General features: G+C 35.8%; 2 protein-coding genes across 2 annotated transcripts in view; both read left to right on the forward strand.

The window, feature by feature from the left end:
• LOC311295964 (uncharacterized protein) overlaps positions 1 to 27518 on the forward strand; it is a 597210-nt gene that overhangs the window by 390385 nt on the left and 179307 nt on the right. The window lies entirely within an intron of this gene.
• LOC311295941 (uncharacterized protein) overlaps positions 1 to 27518 on the forward strand; it is a 389126-nt gene that overhangs the window by 110735 nt on the left and 250873 nt on the right. Inside the window, exons 11-15 of the mRNA XM_084417493.1 lie at positions 25601 to 25771; positions 25962 to 26132; positions 26277 to 26447; positions 26582 to 26752; positions 26931 to 27104. Coding sequence (XP_084273619.1) covers positions 25601 to 25771; positions 25962 to 26132; positions 26277 to 26447; positions 26582 to 26752; positions 26931 to 27104 — 858 coding nt within the window. The remainder of the gene's footprint in view (positions 1 to 25600; positions 25772 to 25961; positions 26133 to 26276; positions 26448 to 26581; positions 26753 to 26930; positions 27105 to 27518) is intronic.

Consider the following 27518-nt stretch of genomic DNA (forward strand, 5'->3'; position numbering starts at 1 on the left):
ACACACTCTTTATCTTTAAAAGGGGGCATACATTCGGTGTCGATGAAGAGTGACTCGTCAAAAGATGATGGCCAACCAAACTTCCCAAAGGTATTTCATGTGTTTCTTTAATTTTGGTCACAGGCTGTGTTAGAGAGTGTATCAGTGAATTATTATCATAAAACTATATAGTTCAAATATTTACTAGCTTTTTTCTTTTCGTCTCTGCTAAAAATGATTTACTGGAGAATGTAATTTATTATTGGTATTGGTAATATTTTCCCTGGAAATTGGCTATTTTGATTTATTTTATTCGCTAACATGCTTCAATATGTTTTTTTTTTTTAATATGCTGTTTTGTTATGCAAATATATATTTTTAAACCATACATTTACAGTTAGACAGGCAGATAATGTATGTTCATATATGGGTTTTAGTTATTCTGTATGACCATTGTAAATCAGATTACTTTTACTTAATCAGTTATTTTAGGATTGAATCCGTGAATCATTTGTTCAGTGTTTTTTTTTTATTTTTTTTTATCGAGAGTAGACCCTTTTTCAGGGTTTTTTCAAAAAAACATGAATTTAGCTTTTATTTTTTCGCTCAGGGGTACAAAAATTAATAAAGAGTCTGAATATTCGATCTCTGTAGGTACGTGGGCGGGTATGAAACGGCCCTTTCTTCTGATTTACAGTGGCCGAGAGAGCTCAACGCGCTGCAAATGAAGAAAACACAGTGTATCGATATTTTAATATAGAATCAGCACAGAAACAAAAATGTGTGAAATGAGATTTCAGAGACTAGTGACACTTTTGCGTATATGCCGTATCATAACAAGCAAAGTGTCTCAACTGAAAAAATGCTGCGTTGCCAAAACGCTCTCTAGCGCCCACACCTAGGCGTTTTCAGCAGAACACCTAGTTTTCAGCTGGCTAAAAACACTTTGGTGGACACAGGGCCTAACGGTTTGAGGGGAGTGGTTAAGCATTTTCAACCCATAGATCATATAAGAAATGGACACAGCGACCCCATAGACTTCAACGGAGAAAAGTGAAGTCAATTAGAAGCACTCACTTCCTGATTGCTGAGCGTACTGCGCAGACTCAAACTGAGCTTGACGATGTAGATGTGACGTGAGCAACCTGTCTGACAGAGAGAGTTAAGGCCCATTCACACCAAGCACGATAACTATAAAGATAACGATAAAGATAACTATACATGCGTCCACACCAACGACCGATAACGGTCTTTTTATTCTAAGCATGCGCGACAGCGACCTTGCTGCGGTTCCAAAGTAGCGAAAATGGATGACCTGCTAGAATGGATTCTGATTGGCTGTCAGTGTTTTATCGTTTGACAGCTGGAAAAAAATCGTTCTGAAAGTGATCCCAACGATATCGTTCCTCTTATCTTTATCGTTATAGTTGTGGTGTGAACTCTGTTATTCTTTAATATGGAGAACGATTTTTAGAATTATATCTTTATCGTTATCTTTATAGTTATCGTGCTTGGTGTGAACGGGCCTTTAGCCTATTTTTACAAAAACTGCTTCTACGGGACCATAACATAAGATACAAGGTAATGGAGCCTTTTATACATTGTCGTGTTTCTTTAGAAATAAACAATGGATAAATTAATCCAAAAACGCCTCAGATGTAAAGTTATTCATTGTCAAAGTGACGCCAAAATGAATGGGAGTCAATGGGATGCTAACAGCAGGTGAGGGTCTGCTAATCAATGGCGGTACCCTTGCCCCCAGAGAAGGTACGCTTTCCGGGTGCTGGATTACCCCCTTGTTTCAACCCAAGCTGTCAAACTGACGTCATCAGAAAAGGAACGCCATTCCAGACTGGACATAACTTTTCAGATTTTGATTATAGATTACCATGGCAAACATTTTTTTTCAGTGTATTAACTTGCACGGATTAATTGTTCACCACAAAGTTAGTCTGCGCCAGGGCTGGACTGGGACAAAAAATTGGCTCGGGCATTTTTGCCCAGACCGGCCCACTATATGATCATAAACACCACCCATCTTTACACGACCTTAATTATGCATACCAACTCCTATTAATTAAAACCACTAATGATGTAATGGGTGATTGTAGGAACGAGTGAGAGTTAACAGATGAAATAAGTCCAAATTTGATATTTATTAACCCTCTGATGGTCTTCGTTTAGCAGTCACACTGGGGGCCTTCCCGGTCATAAATGACCGGACACCTAAAAATGAAACTTCCTCCATCCCAGTAAAAACCAATGCAATTTATTTTTGTTCTATAATATTTATTCTTTTTAATTTAGAATTTTGAGACAATTTGATTGAACTTATTAATATTTATGCAATATTTATAGTCCATTTTTTGCCATTGAAAATAATGTTTTTTTTTTTTTTGTTTTTTTTTTTGAAAAAAAAAAAATTCTATGCAGTATTTTCAGGTAAAATAGAGACTAGGCTTTCAGAAAAAAAATAAAATAATAAAAAATTCATCAATTTATTAATCATAAAATTAAATAAAACATGTTATTGCATGGGTTTACCACTAGATGCCTGTATAGCTCTAAATGGAGATGTTTGTGAATTCTAGTTGGTTTTGGACCAAATTACTTACTTTTAAGATGTGGATTGAATGTATTTTTTTAGAAATTCTCAAATAATACTTTTTGCCAAGGTTTATAACATTTTATTAATTATTATTTTAATAATTTTAATAATTATTATATTAATTATATATACATATATTAATTATAATTATTAATTATGTTATGTTTTTCACTCTTGATGTTTTAGAGCTTCACCCCTTCATTGCTGAGCATTTTTTTTCTGCATCGTGGCTGATTTTTAGAGAATTTTTGTGTTTTTGTCAATTTCCCATTCATTTCCTATGGGGGTAATTTTGACCGAAGACCAAAATCATAACTCATTTTTTTACGACCACTTAGCATGCTCGGATCATGAACTCAATTTTTTTGTGTGTTCACATACCTAATGCCAGAAAAGTCACCAAGTTTCGTAACATTCTGATGAAGCTGTGATTTTTAAAAATTCAAAACAGATTTTTGTAATCTGAATTTATTGGTGTGTATGTGTATAAACGTGTGTTTGTATGTGTGTGTGTGGGGGTGGGTGTGAATTTTTTGCACTCTTGATGTTGTAGAGCAGGGGTGTCAAACTCATTTTCACTGAGGGCCACTTCAGCATTATGGCTGCCCTCAAAGGGCCGGTTGTAACTGTAAGACTTTTAAAATGTTAATATTGTCTCTTTATTTGATTATTACTTATTTAAGTTACAAATATTGTATATGCATTTGCAGGGGTGTTTCTAGGGTTTAAAAACATCAGGGGATGAGCCCGAAACATCAGGGGCTGGGTAATAATGATTTGATACAGAGAATAATGTATTATTGTATATATGCAGAGGCAAACTGGCTCAAAAATTCAGCCTTGGCACTGTAGCCACACCAGCACACATTACCACACAGTCATGCGTATTCAAATGTGAGGTAGTTAGGGGGGTTCGGGGACATGCGCCCCGATAAAATTTGGATTTCTCGGACCTACATATGTGCATTTTAAGGTGTTTAAAGGCCAAAAAATTTGGATAACAATAGCTTTAAAAGCATGTCAGTGGGCAGTAGCATAAATTATTTGTCAAGATTACAGATTCTTAAACATGAGAATGAGGATAAATATTGCAATGAATGATCCACACTACAAAATGGAAATGCAGAATGTTTCTGCTTATTGTTGACAATACACAATCACATATTCACCACAAGCGGAGTGATACAAATGGTGAAAAGGATAATACTGGTACATATTATATTAAATATTATGTAATATATTTAAATAAATATATTATTATATTAAAATAATATAAATATATTATTCTTCAATCAGCTCTATGCAGCAGAATCAGATTTAACAGATTTATTTTTTGACCAATTGTCAAAATAAAGTATAGTCCTACAAAGCTATTTTTATCAGAGCATGAGCAGAGCAGGGAGAACGAGAGGATCGTGATTTGTGTAATTTTACCAGTGAGACGTTCTCCAGCGCAAAGCCGTTCGCAGCATGTTACAGCACAGTAGTGCTATTGCAAAAAGAAACAAACAAGTCCAGAGAAATTTCATGTCGGCACGGTTTTTTTTTTAGCGGCCTTTCCGGTGAGCGTGAGCAGAGCTCGCAACACAAACACACACACATACGGAGTTTGCTTGCGGAACATTGAGCAGAACGCGCTGTGAACACGGAGCGGAGAGCACAGCGCACACACACACAGCGGATCGCGCTTAGAAGTTATGCATCTTCGGAAGCGGACGCACGCAAAGTCATAAAACACGCTGAGCCAGAGTCAAACCATCGCCGAACACGGAGGGGCGCGGCGCATTTTTAGTATCTTTCGGCCAAAAAACGAAAATGTTATTTTCGGCCGAAAATTTTCGGCAGCCTAAATTTCGTTGCATCCCTGATTTTAAGACACCCATATGCTCTCGCGGGCCTTGAGTTTGACACATGTGTTGTAGAGTGTCACCCCTTTACTGCGGTGTACTTTTTTTTAGAATCGTGTCCGATTTGTAGATTGTAAATCTCCGATTTTTGTAAATTTCCCATTCATTTCCTATGGGTCGGTCATTTTTGACCGAAGACCACGAGTGTGACTCTTTTTGTTTACGACCACTTAGCATGCTCGGATCATGACCTCAATTTCTTTTTGTATTCACATACCTAATGCCAGAAAAGTCACCAAGTTTCATAACCTTCCGATGAAGCTGTGATTACAGTTGAACTATAACTCCAGTGGTGAATCTGCGCTAACAAAGTAAATAGGGTCAAATGTGATTTTATGTCGACCTTATCTGTGAAACCCGGGGGTATATGGACTACAACAGACAAGCCTACACTGTAAAAAAAAAAATCGTAAAATAACGGTAAAAAGTCTGGCAGCAAATTTGCCAACCACTTACCGTAAAATATCTTAATTCCAATAAAGTGCATAGTCCAAACCTATCATTTTACAGAATTTTTCATTAAAAGTTTTAGAAAAAAACACTGTTATTTTACAGGTTTTTCTTTGTTTGAATTAAGATATTTGACCTTAATTTTAAGGTTTTTGTTTGGCAGCCGTAACTGCCAGTCATTTGACCGTTTTTTTTTTTTTTTTTTAAGATTATTTTTTTACAGTGTAAAACTTTTATTTTATGGATTTTTCCAATATTATAATGTCCAAACACCTTAAACAAAGTTATGGCACTAAAAGTTCTACTGAGAAACACTGTTGTTTTACAGGTATTTCCTAAATGATTACAATCAAACACCTTTAATAAAATGACGGCACTAAAAGTTCTACTGAGAAACACTGTTATTTAACAGACCTTTCCTAAATTATAACGATCAAACTCATTCAATAAATTGTCAAGACGTGCTCAAGAATGTAATAAAACAGTTTTATTTTAGAAGACAAAATAAGTCTGTAAAAAAACTGTATAAAACTGATTAAAATCATCTCAAACTTTAATTTGCAGCACTTGTGTTTACATATAATTTAATAGTATTTAAACAATGTAAACTTGTAATCTAAATAAAATGAAATTATTCAGCCCCCTGGGGGTCACATAGTTCTGATATTAAATATTATATGGTCTTTACACTCAGAATCCTTACTATACAAGTTTATTAATAAGTTAAATCAAAACATACAACAAAATTGTACCAGAAGTGACAGATACAGCAAATAAACGGCAATCCAGCATACGGCCAGTAATCACCTGGATCCTTGGTGCATCTGGGAAGAAGAAAAAAAGGACACACTATGATTCTCTCAAAATGATTTCAATTATTTTTGTTTCCTTTAAACAAGCTTAATACATTTTTATTTAAATTGTCTGTTTGTCTTTGTCTGGTATCTAAAACTTATGTCCGACTGAAAAATGTGCATCACCAAAAGAAGGAACATGTAGATTCACAACAATGGACATTCTTTTCCAGAGGTATCATTGCAAGGTAAAAGCCTAAAAATGCCAATTTGTTTTACAAAATAAAACCAACAATACTTGTATTAACTGGAGGTGTTTTCAGACTGCTGTGATATAGGTAATGAGGGTCTTTCTCTCATTCTCCAGGGAATTAAATATATGATATGTGTTTAAAAAAAAAAAAGGTATATTCTTATTGTGTGAGATTATTAAAGTACTTGAGATAGTTCACCCAAAAATGAAAATTCTGTCATCGTTTACTCACCATCATGTCTTTTCAAACCTGAAATGTCTCTCTTTTGTCAAGCATTAAAATTCGATATTTTTGAAGAATGTTGGCAACCAAAAAATGCATAAAGGTTTGGAACAACATGAGGGCGAGTAAATTATTTGGGAGAATTTTCTTGTTTGCCTGACTGTGAACTATCCCTTACGTTCATGTGTGCCAAACTCCTGGAGGGCCAGTGTCCTGCAGAGTGTAGCTCCAAACTGTTTCTGGTTATCCTGAGGATCTTTATTAGCTGGTTCAGGTCAGTTTAATTAGGGTTTGAGCTAAAATCTGCATGACAGTGGGCAAATTCCAATCAAAAGTGAGCATCCCTATGCCCTGGGGTTTTTAATATATGCTTAGTAAGAGGCCTTTTACTCGACTCAGTTTCCAACTAAAATCGTCTCGGTCTAAACTACTGAAATGTGAATCTGTGAAAACGGTAAAGGCATGCATATGCGTATTATGTGTTTAGTCTATTGGCATGCGTGTGTGAATGTGAATGTGCACAGGCGTGGTCTTTCTTTACAGAGTGACATCACCAGTTATTTTGTGGCATGGATAAAACAGCGATTTAGACGTTTTCGCCGATCTGTGCGAACGGGAATCGTTTTAATAACGTTGTCATCTGTACAAAGAAAAAACGTTTCTGTTTTTAGTACATCGTTGTTGTGTAAAGTACTGTACCTAAGTTTGTGTGTTCTTGACGTCTTTTCTTTGAACCCATTTAACGTATCTATTAATAGTTTTGCCTATGGAACTTTATATGAAATGTATGATGAAAATGTGTGTAATATAGCAAACCCAAACAAACAACTCAAATTATTCTGTTAAATTGAACTCTTCCACCATATCTAATTTAAAATGAATCACTGGGACTTGCCATCCTAGGTCACATTACCATAAATATAAAATAAAATTACTATAAGATAAAATTACTTAAGTTAATTTACCATCGCATGTACCCTTTGCTAACGCATTTGTGGAAGGGGATTCTCCCCTCATTTACTCTCCCTTATGCCATCCGAAAGGTATATGATTTTCTTTCTTCAGATGAACACAAATTTTAGAAAAAATAAACAAGACTTTTAGAAAAATTATCCATCTCTTGTGTTCGTGTGTCGAATAATGCAAGTGAATAGACAACAAAATGCTGAAGGTCAAAAAAGTCCAAACACACATCCTGACAATAATCCAAGAGCATTGTAAAGCTCATATGATAAGTGCAGAAAACTTCCTGTGTGAACAACAGGCTGTTTGTAGGCTGCATGTAGTTTCTGGAGCATGCACTTGCATTATATTGGCTTACAATAAATGGATAATTTCTCAAAAAAATCTCTGTGGAAAGAAAGTCAGATATACATCTGGGATGGCACAAGGGAGAAAAAAAAGAGATAACCTTTTTTTGTTTTATATACTGCAGTGGATACTTACTACTGAATGATGGGCTTGTTTCTCTGTTGGTGCTTGTTCTGCTCCGTAAACATTGTTCCAATGCTTGATCAAAAAAAAAAAAAAAATATTAAAGTGTGTTAATTATTACCTGTGTGTTAACAGACTATTGCTCAGGCTGACATATGACCATTTTTTAATGTGTTCCTTAAGTGTTATATAAATCTGGAGAACCCCTACTAACATTAACCAGAGTTTTGCTATACTAACCAAATGGTAATAAAGTATTGTAATCAATCCACCATAAAAACATGGTTTCTAAACTTTTACTATAATAAAAACCAAGGTTAATTTAGCAAAGGACCCTGGGGACATGTCCTTAAAGGAGAACTCCGGTCAATTTTAACATTGAGCTCATTTTTTTGTACATTTGGAGTGCTGTCAATACAGAGAACAACGACAAAAATCGGTGTTGCCTACACCGAGTTATTCTATTTTTAAAATTTGCACCCTATTGACTTCAATGGGGCAAGTAGTAAGCCTGCTTTTTAGCCTCTTAACATCCTTTAAGTGTCATTACAAGTGCACAGAAAATGTGAGTGATTCCTTCCGAGTGAACACGGGTGGATCTGACTGCAGTAGATGTTAGAGATATTAATAAAAATGAAGTTAATTCAGCCAGCGCTCATACCTTTGTTTACATCCTGTTTTCGGTGGAAGGCCATAGTAATCGATTGTCGAGTTCAAAAAAATCCTCTGTGTGTTCAACATCTGATTCGGATGAACTATCCATCAGATCTGATATTCTCAGAACACCACACAGCACCGTCATCGGCTGGGCTGACAGTCTGAGTCTCCACTGTTGCTTAGTTACCTATGATCACGCGCGTGAACTCGACAATCGATTACTATGGCCTTCCACCGAAAACAGGATGTAAACAAAGGTATGAGCGCTGGCTGAATTAACTTCATTTTTATTAATATCTCTAACATCTACTGCAGTCAGATCCACCCGTGTTCACTCGGAAGGAATCACTTACATTTTCTGTGCACTTGTAATGACACTTAAAGGATGTTAAGAGGCTAAAAAGCAGGCTTACTACTTGCCCCATTGAAGTCAATAGGGTGCAAATTTTAAAAATAGAATAACTCGGTGTAGGCAACACCGATTTTTGTCGTTGTTCTCTGTATTGACAGCACTCCAAATGTACAAAAAAATGAGCTCAATGTTAAAATTGACCGGAGTTCTCCTTTAAAAGAACAGCTCATCCAAAAAATAGAGTTCTCTCTTTATTTACTCCATGTTGTTCCAAAACTGTATGAATTTCTTTTGTAGAACCTTAATTAAGATATCTTGAGAAATGCCTTCATTGTTTTGTTTTGTTTTCCCATACAATGGGTTCCAATGTTGTTTTATTCCCAACATTCTGTGTTTCACAGAAGTGATACAGGTTTGAAAATAGTTTCATTTTGAAAGGACATTTATTTTTGGGTCAGCTAGGCCTATACATTCCAACGTTAATGGAAACCATATGTTTCTCTGGTAATGTATGTGTTCCTATGATGTAGTTTATTTTCCTTGGTCCAGTAGTATAAACACTGAGCCCTTTTGTTCGAAAAGCAGGAAGAGATGGAAAGGCTGCTGAATGAAGATATCTGTCTGGTTCATTGTCTCTTCCTCTGTCTTATCATAGATAAATAAATAAGAGATCTCTTGGCAAATCACTGCAGTCTGTTTCCATGAAATCAAACAACAGGGGAAAGCAAGATTTTTAAATCAACAGCCAAAATACCAGCAACAGTGTGTGAAAATCTTGTGAAGACTTACAGAAAACGTTTGTCCTCTGTCATTGCCAACAAAGGGTATATATAAAGTATTGAGATGAACTTTTGTTATTGACCAAATACTTATTTTACACCATAATTTGCTAATAAATTCTTTAAAAATCAGACAATGTGATTTGCGGGATTTTTTTTTTCTCATTTTGTCTCTCATAGTTGAGGTATACCTGAAAATTACAGGCCTCTCTCATCTTTTTAAGTGGGAGAACTTGCACAATTGGTGGCTGACTAAATAGCCTAAACAGCCGCACAGTTCCTTGATTATTACGCTGGAATGAGAGTAGTTCCTAGTCATATAGGCTTAGAAAATCGCAACTTTTCATTTTCCGTCGATCTTAGTACACGGTTTAACTACAGAAGAGTCAAGTTTTAAATAGGAAAAATATTGAAACTCTTTGGTCATTTTGAAAGAAATGCTACTGGACTCATCAGAATCAATGATCTGTGCTAAGCTATGCTAAAAGTGGTACCGTCAGACCCGGAGTTCGGCTGAATGGATTCTAAAACGGTAAAACTCAACTGTTTAACTCTGGGGGAGATGTAAAATGAGCTTATTTCCGAAAAAAGTGGAGTATCCCTTTAAATGCTAATGACCTGCTGCTGTCCCCCAAAGGGCGGAGCCTCACGAGCTCGCGCTAAGAGCTAGGACAATCTCATCTGATAATATCAAAACAGAAACTCTCAGTAACGCTGTTCATTTCGACCAGGAGTCGGGCAATAATGGCCACAGAGCCAGAGAATATATGCTGTATGGAGATAGAACAGGTATTGTTTAGTTTAATTACGGTTATAACTAATTTGTCATCTGCTTTTATCCACTATTAATACAAGCCTGCTGTAGCAGACCCCGTCCGAATGATGACCAAAATATACTGATGAGTTCAGTGAAGTTTATTGTACATCACACAAAAGATAAAGCGTTAGTTTTACCCCAGAAAGTCACTGTAAAAGCTAATAAACATAGTGCGCATTAAAGTCTTATCCATAAATTTCTGCCAGTAATGTTAGTCCTGTCACTCCTCCTGAGACTGTAAGCTGGATCACGAGAGCAGTTGTACAGATCCATCCTCGAGTAACAACAGGAGTAAATGAAGACTGCTATGTTCATTCTTACATCCAACAACAACACACCTCAATCGCTTAGGAAACATTCTTGTCTACAGCTGCTCCGGCGTCGGAGCAATGGAGGACTGTGTCCAGCTCACTCAGGGTGGGTCTAGGCTCAAACTGCAGTGTCAGTCAACAGTCGTGGGAGGGGCCTTGTGCAATTCTATGTCACATTGCATAGATTTTGAGAACAGCTCGTTCTGAGACAGTGCTTATGATTTATGGGGATTTTAAAAAAAAAGCTCTATGTGGATTTTCATCATTCTAGGGTGGTTGTGAACACACACTGCCAACACACATTTATGTTCAAACACCATGTGAAAGTGAATTTTGCATAATAGGTGCCCTTTAATTAATTTAATTCATGAGAGTTGCATTTTGTAGGGACATGTCACACCCAAAAATGACAATGACTAACGTGATGCATACAGCTTTGTCGAGATAACACCACAAGTCACATAGCCTATATTATAACATATATTACGTTAAAATAGCATTACTGCATTTTATTAGTTACTTCTTATACTGCTGTTGATATCTCCAGCAGAGAGTCAGAAACTTCCCGTCTCAGGCAATGACTGGCACAAAATCGTCTCACACTCCTCGCTGAGCAACCTCGACCGACACAGGTGCTCTGCAATGTCGTGTGTTTTGTGTTTTAAAATCATGTCAGAAATCACCTCTCTGTAGACATGGCTCTTCTCATTCAGCACTGCGGGAAAAATATCATTGCCGGGTCCTAATTTGGCCTTAGAAAACCAGTAAAATCGAAATTGTTTCCATATTAAAAAGTGAATTTTAAATGTTTAAAAAAGGGGCAAAAAGTCATAAACAAAAATCTGAAAATACGTCAATATTTTTTGGCGCAGCATTTGGTGTATACAGTTCAAATTCAAAATTTGGTGTTCAACTTTGCATTTTAAAAAACAACAGTTCATTTTTCGTTTTTCAATTAAGGGTTAAAAAGGAAAAACGAATGGACGCAAAAGTACACAGACCAAAAAAGCAAGCTGAATTCTAGTTTTCTTTTTTTCTTTTTTATGAAAAAGGAGCCATTTTCTATGTTTTCTACTTTCAATATTAAACAGAAAAACACTGAATGAATGATACACGTATTGAGGGGAGCATTTGAAAAGGATTAAATATATTGTCAACTTGAAATAATGATCAAATGGCAAAATAATCAACAATTAATAAAACATTATATGATTGCAAAATTATACTAAACTGCAATAGAGAATGTAACAAACTGGGTTCATTTTTCCCACTCAGTGATTTTAACACGAGACGTAAATGTCTATTCACTAATACATTTATATTCAGAGCCATGACTCACTTTATTTTATGTTATAGTGTTTGTTGTTGTTGCTAACTTAACATTCTTCATTATTTTCTTGAATAACTTCCATGTTATTAATCTCAGGAACATATATTGTCATCTCCAGGTCAAACTGAATAAGTGATTGTTTCCACAAACCAGTGCTGATCTGTTTTCAATGGCAATTTAGCTGCAGTATGACAGAGGAGCGAGGAAAGGACTCTCTCTAAGATGAGTCTCTCAGAGGTACAGAGGTAAGAATCTGTTTTCACACAATCATTTTAAACTACTGAAGTTTTAGATTCTTCCTGTGAAGAACAAAGCATTGTTTTATATTTGCAAATGTTCTGCAGAACTTCAGAACTTCCTCATAAAAAAACATATTTTGTGGCCAGTAGATGATATAAAAGGAAAATCAATATTTAGTCTAAATCAAATTTACAGTTTCTCCTTCAGCAGTAGTGTTATATTGCAGTACTAAAACATTATTGGTGCATTGATTTTTAAAATTCAAATGTAGATAAAAAATTATAAGTTTACAGTTATGATTGTGCAAATGCCTCATCAGCATTCCATCTGTGAAAAGAATAGAGAGAGTTGTGCCATTCAAACACAGATGAACTTCTGTAATGAAATTGTTTCTTCTCTCTTTGTGTCATTAGTGAAATATCAGGCTCACATGTGTCCAGCCCTGTGTCTGTGAAGAGTGACCAGTCAAAGGATCGTGGCCAACCGGACTTCAGTGAGAAAAAGACATCTATCAAAAGGTATTTTTATGTTTTACATTGAGTTATAATTTCTCTACAATGGTCTATGTGATGAAACTTAACTAAATACAACAATAATTCAAAGAATACAATGTCCGCTAGTCTGATTTCTTCTTTTTTGTACTAATTCTGGAGATTCTTTTCAGTAACACACACAGAACGCCACTAGAACGAGACGTTTACCAAAAAGATCATGCTACCAAACATGAATAAATCCATCTATCCAGTCATGAGAGGGACAAATACACAACTATACTGTATTTAATTACCATTTGTAACATTAAATGTCCTCTTCAAATGAGACTGAAGTAGTGAAGTGTTTTTTTCTCTCTGTTCTTTGTGTTATTAGTGAAAGCTCAGGCTCACATGTGTCCAGCTCTGTGTCTATGAAGAGTGACTGTTCAAGAGATAACCCACCAGACTTAAGGGAGGAAACATCATCACGAACCAAAAGGTAGTTCATGTGTTTCTTATTTTTGGTCACAGACTGTGTTAGAAGGTGTATTGATGAATATCTTACAGCTGTATAGTTCAAATATTTGCAAGAGTATTTTTTTTTTCTTTGCTAAAATATTTACTGGAGATTTTGGTAATATTTGTCCTGGAAATGCAGTATTTTGATTTATTTTATTTACTAACAGGCTTCAATATGAAACATTAGATTCAGATTTCCAGACTCACAGGAAACACAAGAATTTCACAGACAATCTCCTGTGGATCTTCCAGGTAAGACAACTTTCATACATTTTCAATAATTATAACAAACAAATGGATTATTTATCATGTGTTCCTGCAAAAGTAGAAATTTAATTTCTAATTGTTTTTGACCATTTACTCTTCATTTTAAGAACTCATAAAATAAGAATAAAAATGTGAAAATTGTTTAATTTTATTTATTAATAATGACAGCTAATTAAAATGTTTGTATTTTAACAGATTTTTTTAACTTTTATTTTTTGTAGATGAGATGTACGATTTGATTATTATTATTTATTTTATTTTTTTGCTTTGTTTGTAGAATCTTGAGAGCAAAATAATCACCTATTTGAAAAATGAGCTGGAAAAGTTTAAGAAAATATTACAAAAAGATGACATAGGATGTTTAGTGAAGGAGTTTAATGAGAACAGATGCAGTATTAAAGAAGCAGCTCTTGATCTCACACTACACTACCTGAGAGAGATGAAGCAAGATGAAGCTGCTGATACTCTAGAAGGTAAGAGACTCATGACCATCTGCAGGGTTGCCAGGTGCCAGCAAGGTTTTCCAGCCCAAAACCCCGTCAAAAAACGCGAGAATGCACAAAAAAACACCCTTTTTTTTTTTTTTTTGGCTTGTTTCTCGTTTAAACACATTGAAATCATTAACAAGCTTTAAAATTACCCATTTTTTAACTTAGCCTATCCGATTTTAGAAACAATATTCAATCAAATGAACACAAAAGTAGGCTACACTGACCTCAGTCAGACTATTCTAGGCTACTATTAAACTATAAGCTTATGTTACGGAAAATAATGCGATCAACTTAGGCTATCAATGAGTCTGTTTATTGTCAATAAAAGTCGCAATTGGAACAAAAGCATTCAGTACATAGAAACATTGAGTGGATATATGGACATAAAAATAACCCACTTTAACATTTCAATTATTTCAAATAGCAACACGAAACATGCATATTCATTAAGGCTCGGAGAAAAAATTTATTCACCTAGGTATCACCTAGGCATAGGATTTTTGTTTATTACAGAATATTACCGATATTAATTCAAATTGCTTTATTTTTGCCCTTGCTTATAGATGAGGTTGACATAAGTTAGCCACTTTCGTTTCAACAGAGGATGAAATGTATCCTTACAGAGCTGCACGATGCATCTATAAAAGACTGTGATCTCGATTCAAACACCCACGCGATCTTCTTCCATTTCGTCCTTTGACAAAATCAAAGGTTTTTAAAATTCAAATTAAAAGGTTTAATTTCGTCCTCTATTAAACCTTTGACAAAATCATATCGCAACATTGTGTTGGCGCTGCTGCTGACCCGGAGAGAGTTGTCATGAAACAGCAGTGTCAAGGCCAATTTATACTTCTGCAAGTGTATACCGTAGAGTACGTCAGCTAAGTTTGAAAACCCTGTGAGTGTGTTTGTTTGAGGGGCGGGCGGTGCCGGTGTTGTGCCGAATTTCGACCCCCTGCCAAATTATTACCCCCCTCGTTGAAGTCAGTACCTGATTGCCTAATCCTAACCCCACCTCTAATCCTAACCCCTCCCCCACAACTAATACTAAACCTACCAATACTAGGGGGGTAATAATTTGGCGGGGGTCGAAATTTGGCACAACACCGGCGTGCGTGACGTGAGCTGAAAGTAGTGGGATTGGAGTGTCTGTTGTCGGTTTAGGGGGCACGTCAGCCAGAGCTGTAGAGTGAGTGAGTGAGTGAGTGAGTGAGTGAGTGAGTGAGTGAGTGAGTGAGTGAGTGAGTGAGTGAGTGAGTGAGTGAGTGAGTGAGTGAGTGAGTGAGTGAGTGAGTGAGTGAGTGAGTGAGAGAGAGTGAATGAGTGAGACTGCTGCCTGCTGAATATTGGGTCGCAGGAAGAAGGATCTGAAGTGCCGGTATTTCGGCAACAACCCGCCAAACTGATCCGAAACCAGCCCAATTTTTATCCACCCGCCCAAACCCATTTTTGCACGCAAAATAGATTGCAAAACTGCCCAATTGCGCCCAATCTGGCAAACCTGACCATCTGTCAGAATATCACTTATAAATGTAGGAGACAAAATTAAAACTATAACTATCTGTATTTGTTCCTGTGTTTAGATGAGCTGATCTTCATTCATCAGCTAAAATGTGGCCTTAAGAAGAAGTATCAATGTGTGTTTGAAGGAATTGCAAAGCACGGTGACTCCACACTTCTGAATAACATCTACACAGATCTCTATATCACTCAGGGTTGTAGTGAACAGGTCAATACTGAACATGAGGTCAGACAGATTGAAGTTGCTTCCAGGTGCCCTGATTCTCAAGAGATACCAGTTCAATGCACAAATTTGTTTGAAGCACTTGAACAAGACAAGGAGATCAGAACTGTACTGACAAAAGGAGTTGCTGGCATCGGGAAATCTGTCTCTGTGCAAAAGTTTGTTCTGGATTGGGCTGAAGGAAAAGAAAATCAAGATATCAACTTCATATTTCCTCTTCCATTCAGAGAGATGAACTTAAAGGACAAAGAAAAGCAAAGTTTGATGGATCTTATAACTCATTTTTTCCCAGAGACAAAAGGACTGAACCTTACAAGAAGGAATCAATTCAAAGTCCTGTTCATCCTTGATGGATTGGATGAATGTCGTCTTCCTCTAAACTTTAAGGACAATGAGACTTGGCGTGATGTATCGTCACCAGTCTCTCTGGATGTTCTTCTGACAAACCTCATCAAGGGAAATCTGTTTCCTTCTGCTCTCATCTGGATCACCACCAGACCAGCAGCTGCCAGTAAGATTCCTCCTGACTGTATCGACCGGCTGACAGAAATACGAGGATTCAATGACACACAAAAGGAAGAGTACTTCAAAAGAAGATTCACAGATGAGAATCAGGCCAATGAAATTATTGATCATGTTAAACAAACAAAGAGTCTCTTTATCATGTGCCACATCCCGGTCTTCTGCTGGATTTCAGCCACTGTTCTCAAGAACATTTTAGAGGAGAAAAGAAATAATGATGTAAAAAACAATCAGTCTGATGAAGCCTCTAAAACACTGCAGGAATCAAATACTGAAGACACTCCCAAGACTCTGACACAAATGTATACACACTTTCTCCGCTTTCAGATCCAGCAGAGCAGCCAGAAGTATGATGGAAAATACACACCAGATGTTTCCTGGGATAAAGACGCCATCCTTTCACTAGGGAAACTGGCATTTCATCAGCTGGAAAAAAACAACCTGATATTCTATGACACAGACCTTGAAGCATGTGGTATTGATGTCTATAAAGCATCAGTGTATTCAGGCATGTGTACCCAGATCTTTAAGGAGGAAACAGGGATCACTGTTGGTACCATGTACTGCTTTGTTCACTTGAGCATTCAAGAGTTTATTGCAGCCATTTATGCACATCTGTTTCAAGACATTAACAAGAAAAGTGTGTTTGTTCAAGAGTCTACAGAACAGGAAAACAAAAATGAAGCCATGATTGATTTGCTCAAGACTGCAGTGGACAAGGCACTCGAGAGTGGTAATGGACATCTGGACCTTTTCCTTCGCTTCCTCCTCGGTTTGTCACTCCCGTCCAATCGGCGACTCTTACGAGGACTGTTGACACAGCAAGATGACAATGACCAGAGCAAAAAGGAAATAGTGCAGTACATCAAGCAGAAATTTGAAGATAATCTTTCTCCAGAGAGATCCATCAATCTTTTCTACTGTCTGAATGAACTGAACGATCAAACTCTGGTGAAAGAGATACAGACCCACCTTAGCAAAGGAAGTCTCTCATCTGGTGATCTTTCACCTGCTCAGTGGTCTGCTTTGGCCTTTGTGTTGTTGACATCAGAGGAGGAGATGGAGGAGTTTGAGCTTCAGAAATTCAAGAAATCAGATGAGTGTCTTATTAGATTATCACCAGTCATCAAAACCTCCAAAAGAGCTCTGTATGTCACTTAATATATGTTTTCATGTTTTGGTGTTGTCTTTAAAAATAAATTGATCTACATTGATCTATAGTGGTTATTCTCCATATTCCATGTATGTGTGTATATCTTAACTTATAAACTTTAAATTTTTATCATTTGTTTTTATCTAATTTATGTAGCTAAATCAATACAATTTTAAAATAAAGAAAATTCTAGTTGTTAAAGAGTAATGTCATTGTAGCTCGCACTCTTCTGACTATATTTACTGTTCAATTAAAAATAATTGGTAGAACGTTAATAAGATATTTTACCATTATTTGTTATGTGTCTAATTCTGTGATGTGATTTATTTCTTGTGTAGGCTAAATGATTGTAACTTAACAGACAGAAGCTGTTCAGCTCTGGCTTCAGTTCTTGAATCAGATACCAATCTGAAAGAGCTGAACATGAACAATAATAATCTGCAAGATTCAGGAATGAATATGCTTTGCACTGGACTGAAGAATATAAAGTGTGAACTGGAGATACTGAGGTAAGATATTCTTTGAAAAAATGTGTATTAACCCTCTTGGGTCTGAGGGTTTGTCTGGGCCCTGTAGAGGTTTTGACATGCCTTAACATTTGTGCTTTGTTCAGATGATTATAAATATGTTGATGGCTAAAGTCTCACTATCATTTATTCAGCACAAACTGGGCTACAATAATATGTGAGCAACATGTATGCATATTAGGGCTGTCAATGTTAACGCGAGCGATTCAATTTTGTCCAGTTTAACATGTTAAGTTTTTAACGCAATTAACAGAGCATCCATTAATTGTTGTCATCCTTTGGCTAGCTTTACATTATATGATCCGCTCTTATTCATGCAAATGATTTTAAACCATTCAGGTGCGACAAAAGATAACAAGCTGCCTGTGAATGTCCTGTCTTTGTGACACACACACGACGCACAGAAAGACGCACTCCAGTACCGTGCGCACATGCAGCGCTAGAATACAGTTCTCATTTGTGCTTGAACGAACAATAACACACACAATTATGCCAGAGCAGTCTTTAATTAGTTATAGGGCACCTATTATGCAAAATTCACTTTTACATGGTGTTTGAACATAAATGTGTGTTGGCAGTGTGTAAGCAAAACCACCCTAGAATGATAAAAATCCACCCAGTGTTTTTTTTTACAATCTCAATAAATCATAAGCACTGTCTCAGAATGAGCTGTTCTAAGATTCTATGCAATGTGACGTAGAATTGCACAGGCCCCTCCCACGACTGTTGATTGACACTGCAGTTTGAGCATAGCCCCGCCCTGAGTGAACTGGACACAAAGTCCTCCATTGTTTCGACGCTTCAGCAGCTGTAGACAAGAATGTCTCCTAAGCGATTGAGGTGTTTTGTTGTTGGATGTAAGAATGAACATAGCAGTCTTCATTTACTCTCGTTGTTACTCGAGGATGGAGCTGTACTGTTTGTGATCCAGCTTACGGTTTCCGGAGCGTCCGTCAGGCCTAACGTTACTGACCACAGCAGAAATGAAAGTGAGAGCATGCACTTTATGACAGCTCATCGAGTCATTTTACGGATATAAGGTTTACCAGTTTATCAAGCACCCACTGAAAAGGTGTGTATATATTTGTTTACTGTTAGTTGTAACGAGTGTTTTGTGTACTTCGCTGTGTTTGTTGATGATAATGACAGGGAGAGAGAGAGAGTTTATGGATAAGACTTTAATGCGCACTTCTTATACTGTGTTTATTCAGCTCTTACAGTGATTCTCTAGAGTAAAACTAACGCTTCATCTTTTGTGTGATGTACAATAAACTTCACTGAACTCATCAGTATATTTTGGTCATCATTCGGACAGGGTCTGCCACAGCAAGTTTGTATTAATAGTGGATAAAAGCAGATGAAAAATAAGTTATAACCTTAATTAAACTAAACTATACCTGTTCTATCTTCATACAGCATATATTCTCTGGCTCTGTGGGCATTATTGTCCGACTCCGAATGAAATGAACACCGCGACTGAGAGTTTCTGTTCTGATATTATCAGATGAGATTGTCCTGGCTCTGAGCGTGAGCTCGTGAGGCTCCGCCCCCTCTGCGGACAGCAGCAGTTCATTTGCATTTAAAGGGATACACACTAAAACAGCACATTTTTCTGAGCCCCAAAAAATGACAATTTAAACATGCTGTACAAAAATGATCTGTTGGGTATTTTGAGCTAAAACTTCACATACACACTGTTATGGGACATGTCTAGGGACATCAGAGACTTATTTTAAATCTTGTGAAAAGAGTCATAATAGGTGCCTTTTAAATAAAGTCTTAAATTAATGTAAAGAGTTGTGAGAGAATGAGGCGTGTGTGAGATCTGCGTCATATGCAGCAGCGACTGTTTTAAAAGGACAGCAGCCAATAATGCTGTCTGTCAAGTTAATCAAAGAACAAAGGGAACAGGAAAAATTACTCACTGCTCCTGACTAAAGAACTTTTGTAGCTTTAATAAGGATTAGTCTATATTTAATCTATATTTATGCAGTGCAGACTGTTTGATAACTTTGTTAAATTTTGTATATTGTTCTGTATATGTTAGACAGGTAGAAAGGACTCATATGACATTTATTATGGGTTTATGTGAGGATTGTTTGAAGTTCACTTAAGTTTAAAGTTTATATATTTTTTGAAGCCTAATTAATGTAAAAAAAAAAAAAGCTTTCAATTACACTGTAATGTTGAATGGCTATAATTAAAATCGGGGGAAATAATCATTTTTATCCAGACATTAATAACTGTATTCGTATCAGTGATACTGACCTTCATTCATAAAAAGATGCCATTAAACAAATATTTAAAATATAATGTCTTTATGTTGTCTCTACATTAATTTGGAGATCAACAGTGAAATGATTGCATTATAAAATATATATAAATGAAATATAAACCTATTGAATCGTAAGTGTTTTTAATTGCGATTAATCGTTCTCATGTGATCAAGTAAAACATTTTAATCAATTGACAGCACTAATGCATATGTTTGTATTTTTGAGTGGAAAATAAAACCGATTATGCGTGGTTATGGAAAAAAACTAAAATTTTAAGTCACTTTAATAAGGCCATATATCAAGGGTACACATCACTTTTTTTTGGTCTGGTTCTCAAAGGAGCACCTGGAGATGCTGCTTGGTACTCACACTTTGTCCAAAAATCATTAAAGTGGTCTCAATAAATTCAGGGCGTCACGCCGAATCGAATGATATCCAATTGTTCCATATCGATAATTTTAGGCGTCAGACATTTTGAATTTTGTACCAAAATGCTGTATTTTATGAAAGCATGAACATATCGTTACGAAACTCGGTATGGGTCTTTAGCAGGCTTGGGAGGGTTACTTTAAAAATGTATTCCGTTACAGTTACAAATTACTTCATAAAAAAAGTATTCAGTAACGTAATCCAAGTACCACAATATGAAAGTAATGTAATCTGATTACTTTTGGATTACTTACTACTTAAAACCTATTAAAACTAAGCAATCATGTCTCATTTCCATAACTTGGGAACACACAGCCCTGAATATATATTTATGTAAAGGGCTATACATACATCTAGTGGCTACAGTATGGTATTACAGATTATTTTGTTTTATTTTTAACTAACATGTACAAGGAAAAAATAAAAACACGTTTACAAATATAGGCCTACATGTTGACTAAAGCAGTGATCTTTCTTAATTTGCCTGACTGAACTTGGGGCGTTGACAGCGGGAGTTCCCCTACGTTACCTAAATATTGAACATCCCGTTAAGTGAGAAGACATTAAGAAAGGACATTTTGGGTACTAAAAAAGCTACTCTCCTAATTTCTACAGATTCCAGCATCGCTAGAAAACTTACAACTGCGATCATACAAACCACTGAATTTTACTAGCAGCAGTGATTCAATCTGCGTCTGAGGAGATTGTAGACAGCTGTTATTTGCGCATGCACCAGTGAGTGGCACATGTGAGTCATTACTGGCAACATAACCAGGAACTACTGTATAATTAAGCAGCACTTAATATAGTGTTATTATGCCAAAATACTGATTTATTTAGTTTTAAATTAAACCATTGTAATCCTGAAAGTATTCCTCCTTTTTTCAAAATGTAACTATAATCTGATTACTACGTTTTTTGACGTAACTGTAAGGAATTAAAGTTATTTTGTATCCTGATTACATAACGCCGTTATTATGTTACTCCCCAACCCTGATCATTAGTATGGTGCCCCGAAAGAGCCTGAGAAGTTTCGAAGCAGTGCCACCTAGTGATAAAATAAAACTTTCAAATGCTTATAACTCTGGGTGTGGTTGACTTATTTTCACGGGTCATCTCCTCAGATTCCTGAATCCTTGCTGAGTCCAACGATACCAAACATGCTAGGTTTCGCCTTACGGTTTGTGTAGCGTTGTGATCAGCGCTTTTGCCAATATCTTCGAAATCGTTAGGCCGATTGAAACAAATCCACCATAGGAAGTTTGGAAACATAGGTCGTTGGCTATATGCAAATACCCAAATGTCAAAATATTAATAGTAAGTGGCAAGAAAACGCAAACAAAGTCAGGTGTGGGTAATTTTTTATGTTTATACATCTAAATGTCTATAACTCCAAAACGAAATGAGATATTTTCACCAAATTTGACACACACGTATGGGCTCGTTATGAGGACACATAAAAAATGGTAGGATTGTGCGTCTTGTTGGAGCTATAATAGAAAAAAACATGAAATTGCCATTGACTTCAATACAGTATTGTGATATAAAATGCTATACATAACAAATGCTTTGGTGTAACATTATGAAACACAGTATGTGCCATCAGCACCATGCCCTGAAGGTACTCAAAAGATTTTGAGACAGCGGCACCTTTTGGTCAAAAGTTATAACGACATTTCCAAAAATGCTAATAACTTTTGAATAAATCTGCTATTGTAATGACACTGGTCTTAATAGATTACTTGGGTCACGTCGAGAACTTAGATACCAAGTTTGCCGTATTTGGCCGAACTTCCTGTCCGCCATCTTGATTTTCATTCGATACATACTTTTTCAAACTCCTCCTAGACCAATTGTCCGATTTTCACTAAAATCGAATCGTGTCATCTCTAGACAGTGCAGACTAAAATTTATGGATTTCATGTTGATAGACAAAACCGTTTTCATATACCGCAGCAGCAAAGTTGACGTATGATGCCAAAAGGACTATTTAGGCTTTATCTCTGCAATGCCTTGACATATTGACACCAAACTTTGTATGTGTCATTGTCACTTCACTCTGACCACATCACATCAATTTCATAACTGCGCCACCTATTGGTCGAAAGTGATAATCCATTAAATCCTATTTTTAGTTACTGTATATATTATTATTATTATTCAGCTATTTTGCTTAAAATCATCTTAAAATTTCTTTAATTGCTCCTTGCTGCCTGACAATCCCAGCCATGTTGGCATGTCTTATCATCTTCTTGTCCTTGGCCCCAATAATTGCTGCTTGCAGCTATATTATTGCATTTGTCATAGTCTGTAATTTACATATTTGCTTATTTTGAATAACAAAGATTAAATAAAACAAAATAATTATATTATGATATAAAATTACAATACAAAATTGTATTACTCCATATAGTGAATTAAGATTTTGGTCATACCCACCCCTATCCCAACCTCTTAAACAATTTTATTATAATTGAATGTAATGATTGGTGTCTCTGACTACCCTTCTAGGATCACTGATGTCTAGTTAAAGGTTGAGGGCAGCCATTTTTGGGTTGATGATTGTAGTATTTAGTAAGGGTGTGCACGAATAGTCGAATATTAATATTAGAAAAATAAAAATAAAAATTTAATTTTACTACGTTGCTTTGGTGGTTGTAAATGCAGTGAATCCATGATAAATCCCAAGCTCACAGTGTGGAGCGTGTTAAGTTGATTGTATTTGATCGCATAATGTTGTAGTCTGCCCCGTGAAGTTTGGAATTAGATGAAAAGGATCTTACTAAATTATCTTACAAAATGGAGTTACTTTTGATCAAATGAATTAATGAAACTGAGTTATCATAATATCACCACGCCAATGATAAATCACATGAAATCTTAACACCAGGCGAATGAGAAAAGACAGCTGTGCACCACTGCATTCACGATTGTAAGCGCAACTGTACCTGAGTGAGCCGAGAAGATAATTTAACTAATAGCAAAATTATCTCGAGACATATGCTTCCTTTAAGTTTCATCGAGGGAGACAGGTTTAAGAACAGAAAACATGTTAGAAACTTCGCTTAGCACACCATTATTTTATACATATAATAAGAAATCGATGCATTGCGATTCTCTCTCCAACGATTCTGGATCGATTCTTAGAATTTCAGAATTTATTCTAAGCTATAGTTTTTAACCACAGATTTGCGATGGCGCTCTGTGTGCTTTAGAAACACCTATCTTCCATAAAATAATCTGTCAAAGTTCGTAAAGGTTGAAGCGAATTACAAGGACATTCACAGGCTTTATGGTAGGCTAGGCTACAGGATATTCGAGAAACGCGCACTTTGCTTGATATAGCCTACACTTGCAGTGTGTGGTCTCAACCTTAGGTATAATCTGTATAAATGCTCTTTGAAGGCATTATTTATGTCTTTTGGAGGTTATATATTAAAAATATGAAACTCACTGACTGAAAGCTGCTTTCAATTTCAAATGCGCATGCTGTGTGCGACTCCGTTTAAGTAAATGTACTTGCATCTCAAAATTGTTTTATGACGCAAAATAACTGTTAACACAGTTATGTCAGTTATGTCTTGAGATTAAATAGACAGGACAAACCACATCTTATATTTCAAAAGAGATATGTGCATTAGTGTGAATGCAGCTTATTAGATATCCCGCTGTCTATGATGTCATCAGCAATAATTAAACAACAGTAAAGTTGAGAAAGAGAAAAATCACTAATAGTTCTTGATTGGAAAATGTTCGGATACTCTTAAATACTAAAAGCACTCTTTGTTTATTGCTTGTAATAAGTTTATTTGTTCCTCTTTATTATTTACTACATTTGCTTTATGTTTTAAAGCTATATTAGTTTATATATTTCAAATTCATAACACACAATTGTTTTAATTGACATAAAGAAATTAACTAAAAAAATATTTTAAGATTTTTTGGATAAACTTGTTGATAAAGTTGATAAACTAATTATTAAGATAGAAAAAAGTAGATCAAGAATTGTTTTGAAATCAGATCGTGACTCTCAGAATCGAAATTGGATTGGATTGTGAGGTGCCTGAAGATTCCAACCCCTAGTGGATTTGTCTTTCTCAACATAAACGTGAAACAATATAAACACGATAACCATATGCTGACTTGTATATGTACGTTGTACAACAATTTGGGAAGTCTGCTTTATTAGCGTTTTTTTCCCATTCGTGCTGCTTGAACTTCTAATGTTTCTGTTCTTTATATTTTTTGTTTACACATATTGTTTAATGTTTTCAACTAAAAGAAAACCTTAAGATATAAAGTAAGCTTTTTGTCTAATTGTAAACTTGTTCAGAAATGGTGAAAAAACTTGAATATAAAAAAAAAAGTATTTCTCGTTAAACGTCATTTAAATAAACATTCAAATATTAGGTTTTTTTTAATGAGCCCAAATATTCTAATACAATATTTTTTGAAAAATGCCCATCCCTAGTTTTTATATGACAGAATTAATGTATTATAGTGCTTTTGAGGGAGCTATTCATCTTTGATTCTGCTTTCAGCTTTGCTGCTGATCTTGACTGAACACTTCCTGTAGTTTATGAATGTTTTACACTGTGGAGAACTTTTTGCCCTTTTTGTCCCACTTCTCTTTGCAAAGTGTCTTCAGCTCAGTGAAATTTGTAGGCTTTCCAGCATGAACTTTGCATTTCAGGTCCTTCTGCAGCATTTCACTGGGGCTCATGTTTACTTTTATTAGGCCATGTCCTTTTTTCGTGTTCATTGAATGTTGTGTATCATTCAGATTCAAAAAGTTTCACTATTGTAGAGTTTTAGATAATTGAAACCTTGATGTTGTTGTCTACCATGTTAAAGGTCTCTGGGGTCTCTCGCAGGGTTTTTTTTGTTTGCCTGCATATTCAGTTTTTGCTTTTCAATTAATTTGTACAAGGAACTTGCAATTAATTTATACAAGGAAAATGCAATCCAAAAAAATGGAATCCATTTTATGGATTAGTATTATAGAGGTCATTTCTAGAATAGCTGATTAAAAAAATTGAATATTGCATTTTCATTCCTGTTCTAGACTTTCAAACTGCAGTATCACAGAAGGCGGCTATAAAGCTCTGGCTTCAGCTCTGAGATCAAACCCTTCACACCTGATAGAGCTGGATCTCACAGGAAATGATCCTGGACAATCAGGAGTGAAGGAGCTCAATGATTTACTACAGGATCCAAACTGTCAACTGAAACTGAGGTATGATGTGTTGAAATAATACAAAAATAAAAAATATGAAGGTGAATTATTTATATAAATATTATTGTATTTGTACTATTGTTACATTAAATTCAAATTACTCTTCGACATAGGTTCAGATTCAGATGATGTCTTACATAAAGTTTAGTTGAGAACTGAATTGAATCCTGATTCATCTTCTCTTCTGCAGGTTTTTGGGTCCTGCTGCAGATGAAGCCTGTCAGTATGTGACTGGAATTGTGGGTAAAAACCCGTTACTCCTGAGAGAGCTGAATCTGAGTGAACGTGGACTAGAAGACACAGGAGTGAATCAGATCGCTGCTCTACTGCAGGATAGACACTGTAAACTCAACACACTGATGTGAGTATTGTGAATTATTATTGTACATTTAAAGTAACTTTAAAAAATTAGGTGACCAAAACACAGTAATTCTCAGTGATCGCTGAATGTTGGTTCCAAGAACTTTGTGTTTGTAAATTCTCTCTCTCCTCTTCAACATTTTAGGCTGTGTAATTGTGGTCTAACAGAGGAAAGCTGTTCAGCTCTCGCTACAGTCCTGAGATCAAACTCCAGTCTGAAAGAGCTTGACATGAGCAACAATAATCTGCAGGATTCAGGAGTGAAGAAACTCCAGGACGCATTAGAAAATACAAACTGCACACTGGAGAAACTCAGGTCAGTTCAATGAGCCACTGTTTTTATCTTACAGAAATCAGGTGACCATAACACAATAATCCTCAGTAATCGCTAAATATTGGTATCAAGTACTTTGTGTTTGTAAATTATCCGTCTCCTCTTCATAATTTTAGGCTGCGTAATTGTGATCTAACAGAGGAAAGCTGTTCAGCTCTCGCTACAGTCCTGAGATCAAACTCCAGTCTGAAAGAGCTTGACATGAGCAACAATAATCTGCAGGATTCAGGAGTGAAGAAATTTAAGGTCGGATTAGAGAATATAAACTGCACACTGGAGAACCTCAGGTGAATACAATGAATTATTGTTTGATTTTAATAATGCCATTCTCTTTTTTTATATTATTGTGGTAAGAAATAATAAAGGAAATAATAAATGAGATTAATAAAGTAAAGATAAATTGTATTTTTTTGTAGTAATACTAATTATGTAATAAATTGGATAATAATAAACTATTTTCTATAGACTCTCAGACTGCATTATCACAGAAGAAGGTTATAAAGCTCTGGCTTCAGCTCTGAGATCAAACCCTTCATACCTGATAGAGCTGGATCTCACAGGAAATGATCCTGGACAATCAGGAGTGAAGGAGCTTGATGATTTACTACAGGATCAGAACTGTCAACTAAAGACATTGAGGTGAGACATGAAATAATACACAGAAAATTATTTGCATTCAAATTATTTATAATAATATTATTTCACTAATACAGTCTGTTGCATAAAAATAAATTCAAGATAAACCCTTTCACATAGTTTCAGAATCAGTTTCTGTTTTTCACTAAGTTTAAAGGTGCCCTAGAATTTGAAATTGAATTTATCTTGGCATAGTTAAATAACAAGAGTTCAGTACATGGACATGACATACAGTACAGTGAGTCTCAAACACCATTGTTTTCTCCTTATTTAAATCTGAAATAAGGCGAATCTCCACTTAACACCAACTGTGACGCAACAGTCGGGATCATTAATATGTACGCCTCCAAAAAGTTGCATATGCCAGCCCATGTTCAAGCCATAGACTGTAAAAAATAGGTTCAAGGCCAGGCGGAA

This window comes from Rutilus rutilus, assembly GCF_951802725.1.
Source record: "Rutilus rutilus genome assembly, chromosome: 8".
NCBI lineage: Eukaryota > Metazoa > Chordata > Actinopteri > Cypriniformes > Leuciscidae > Rutilus > Rutilus rutilus.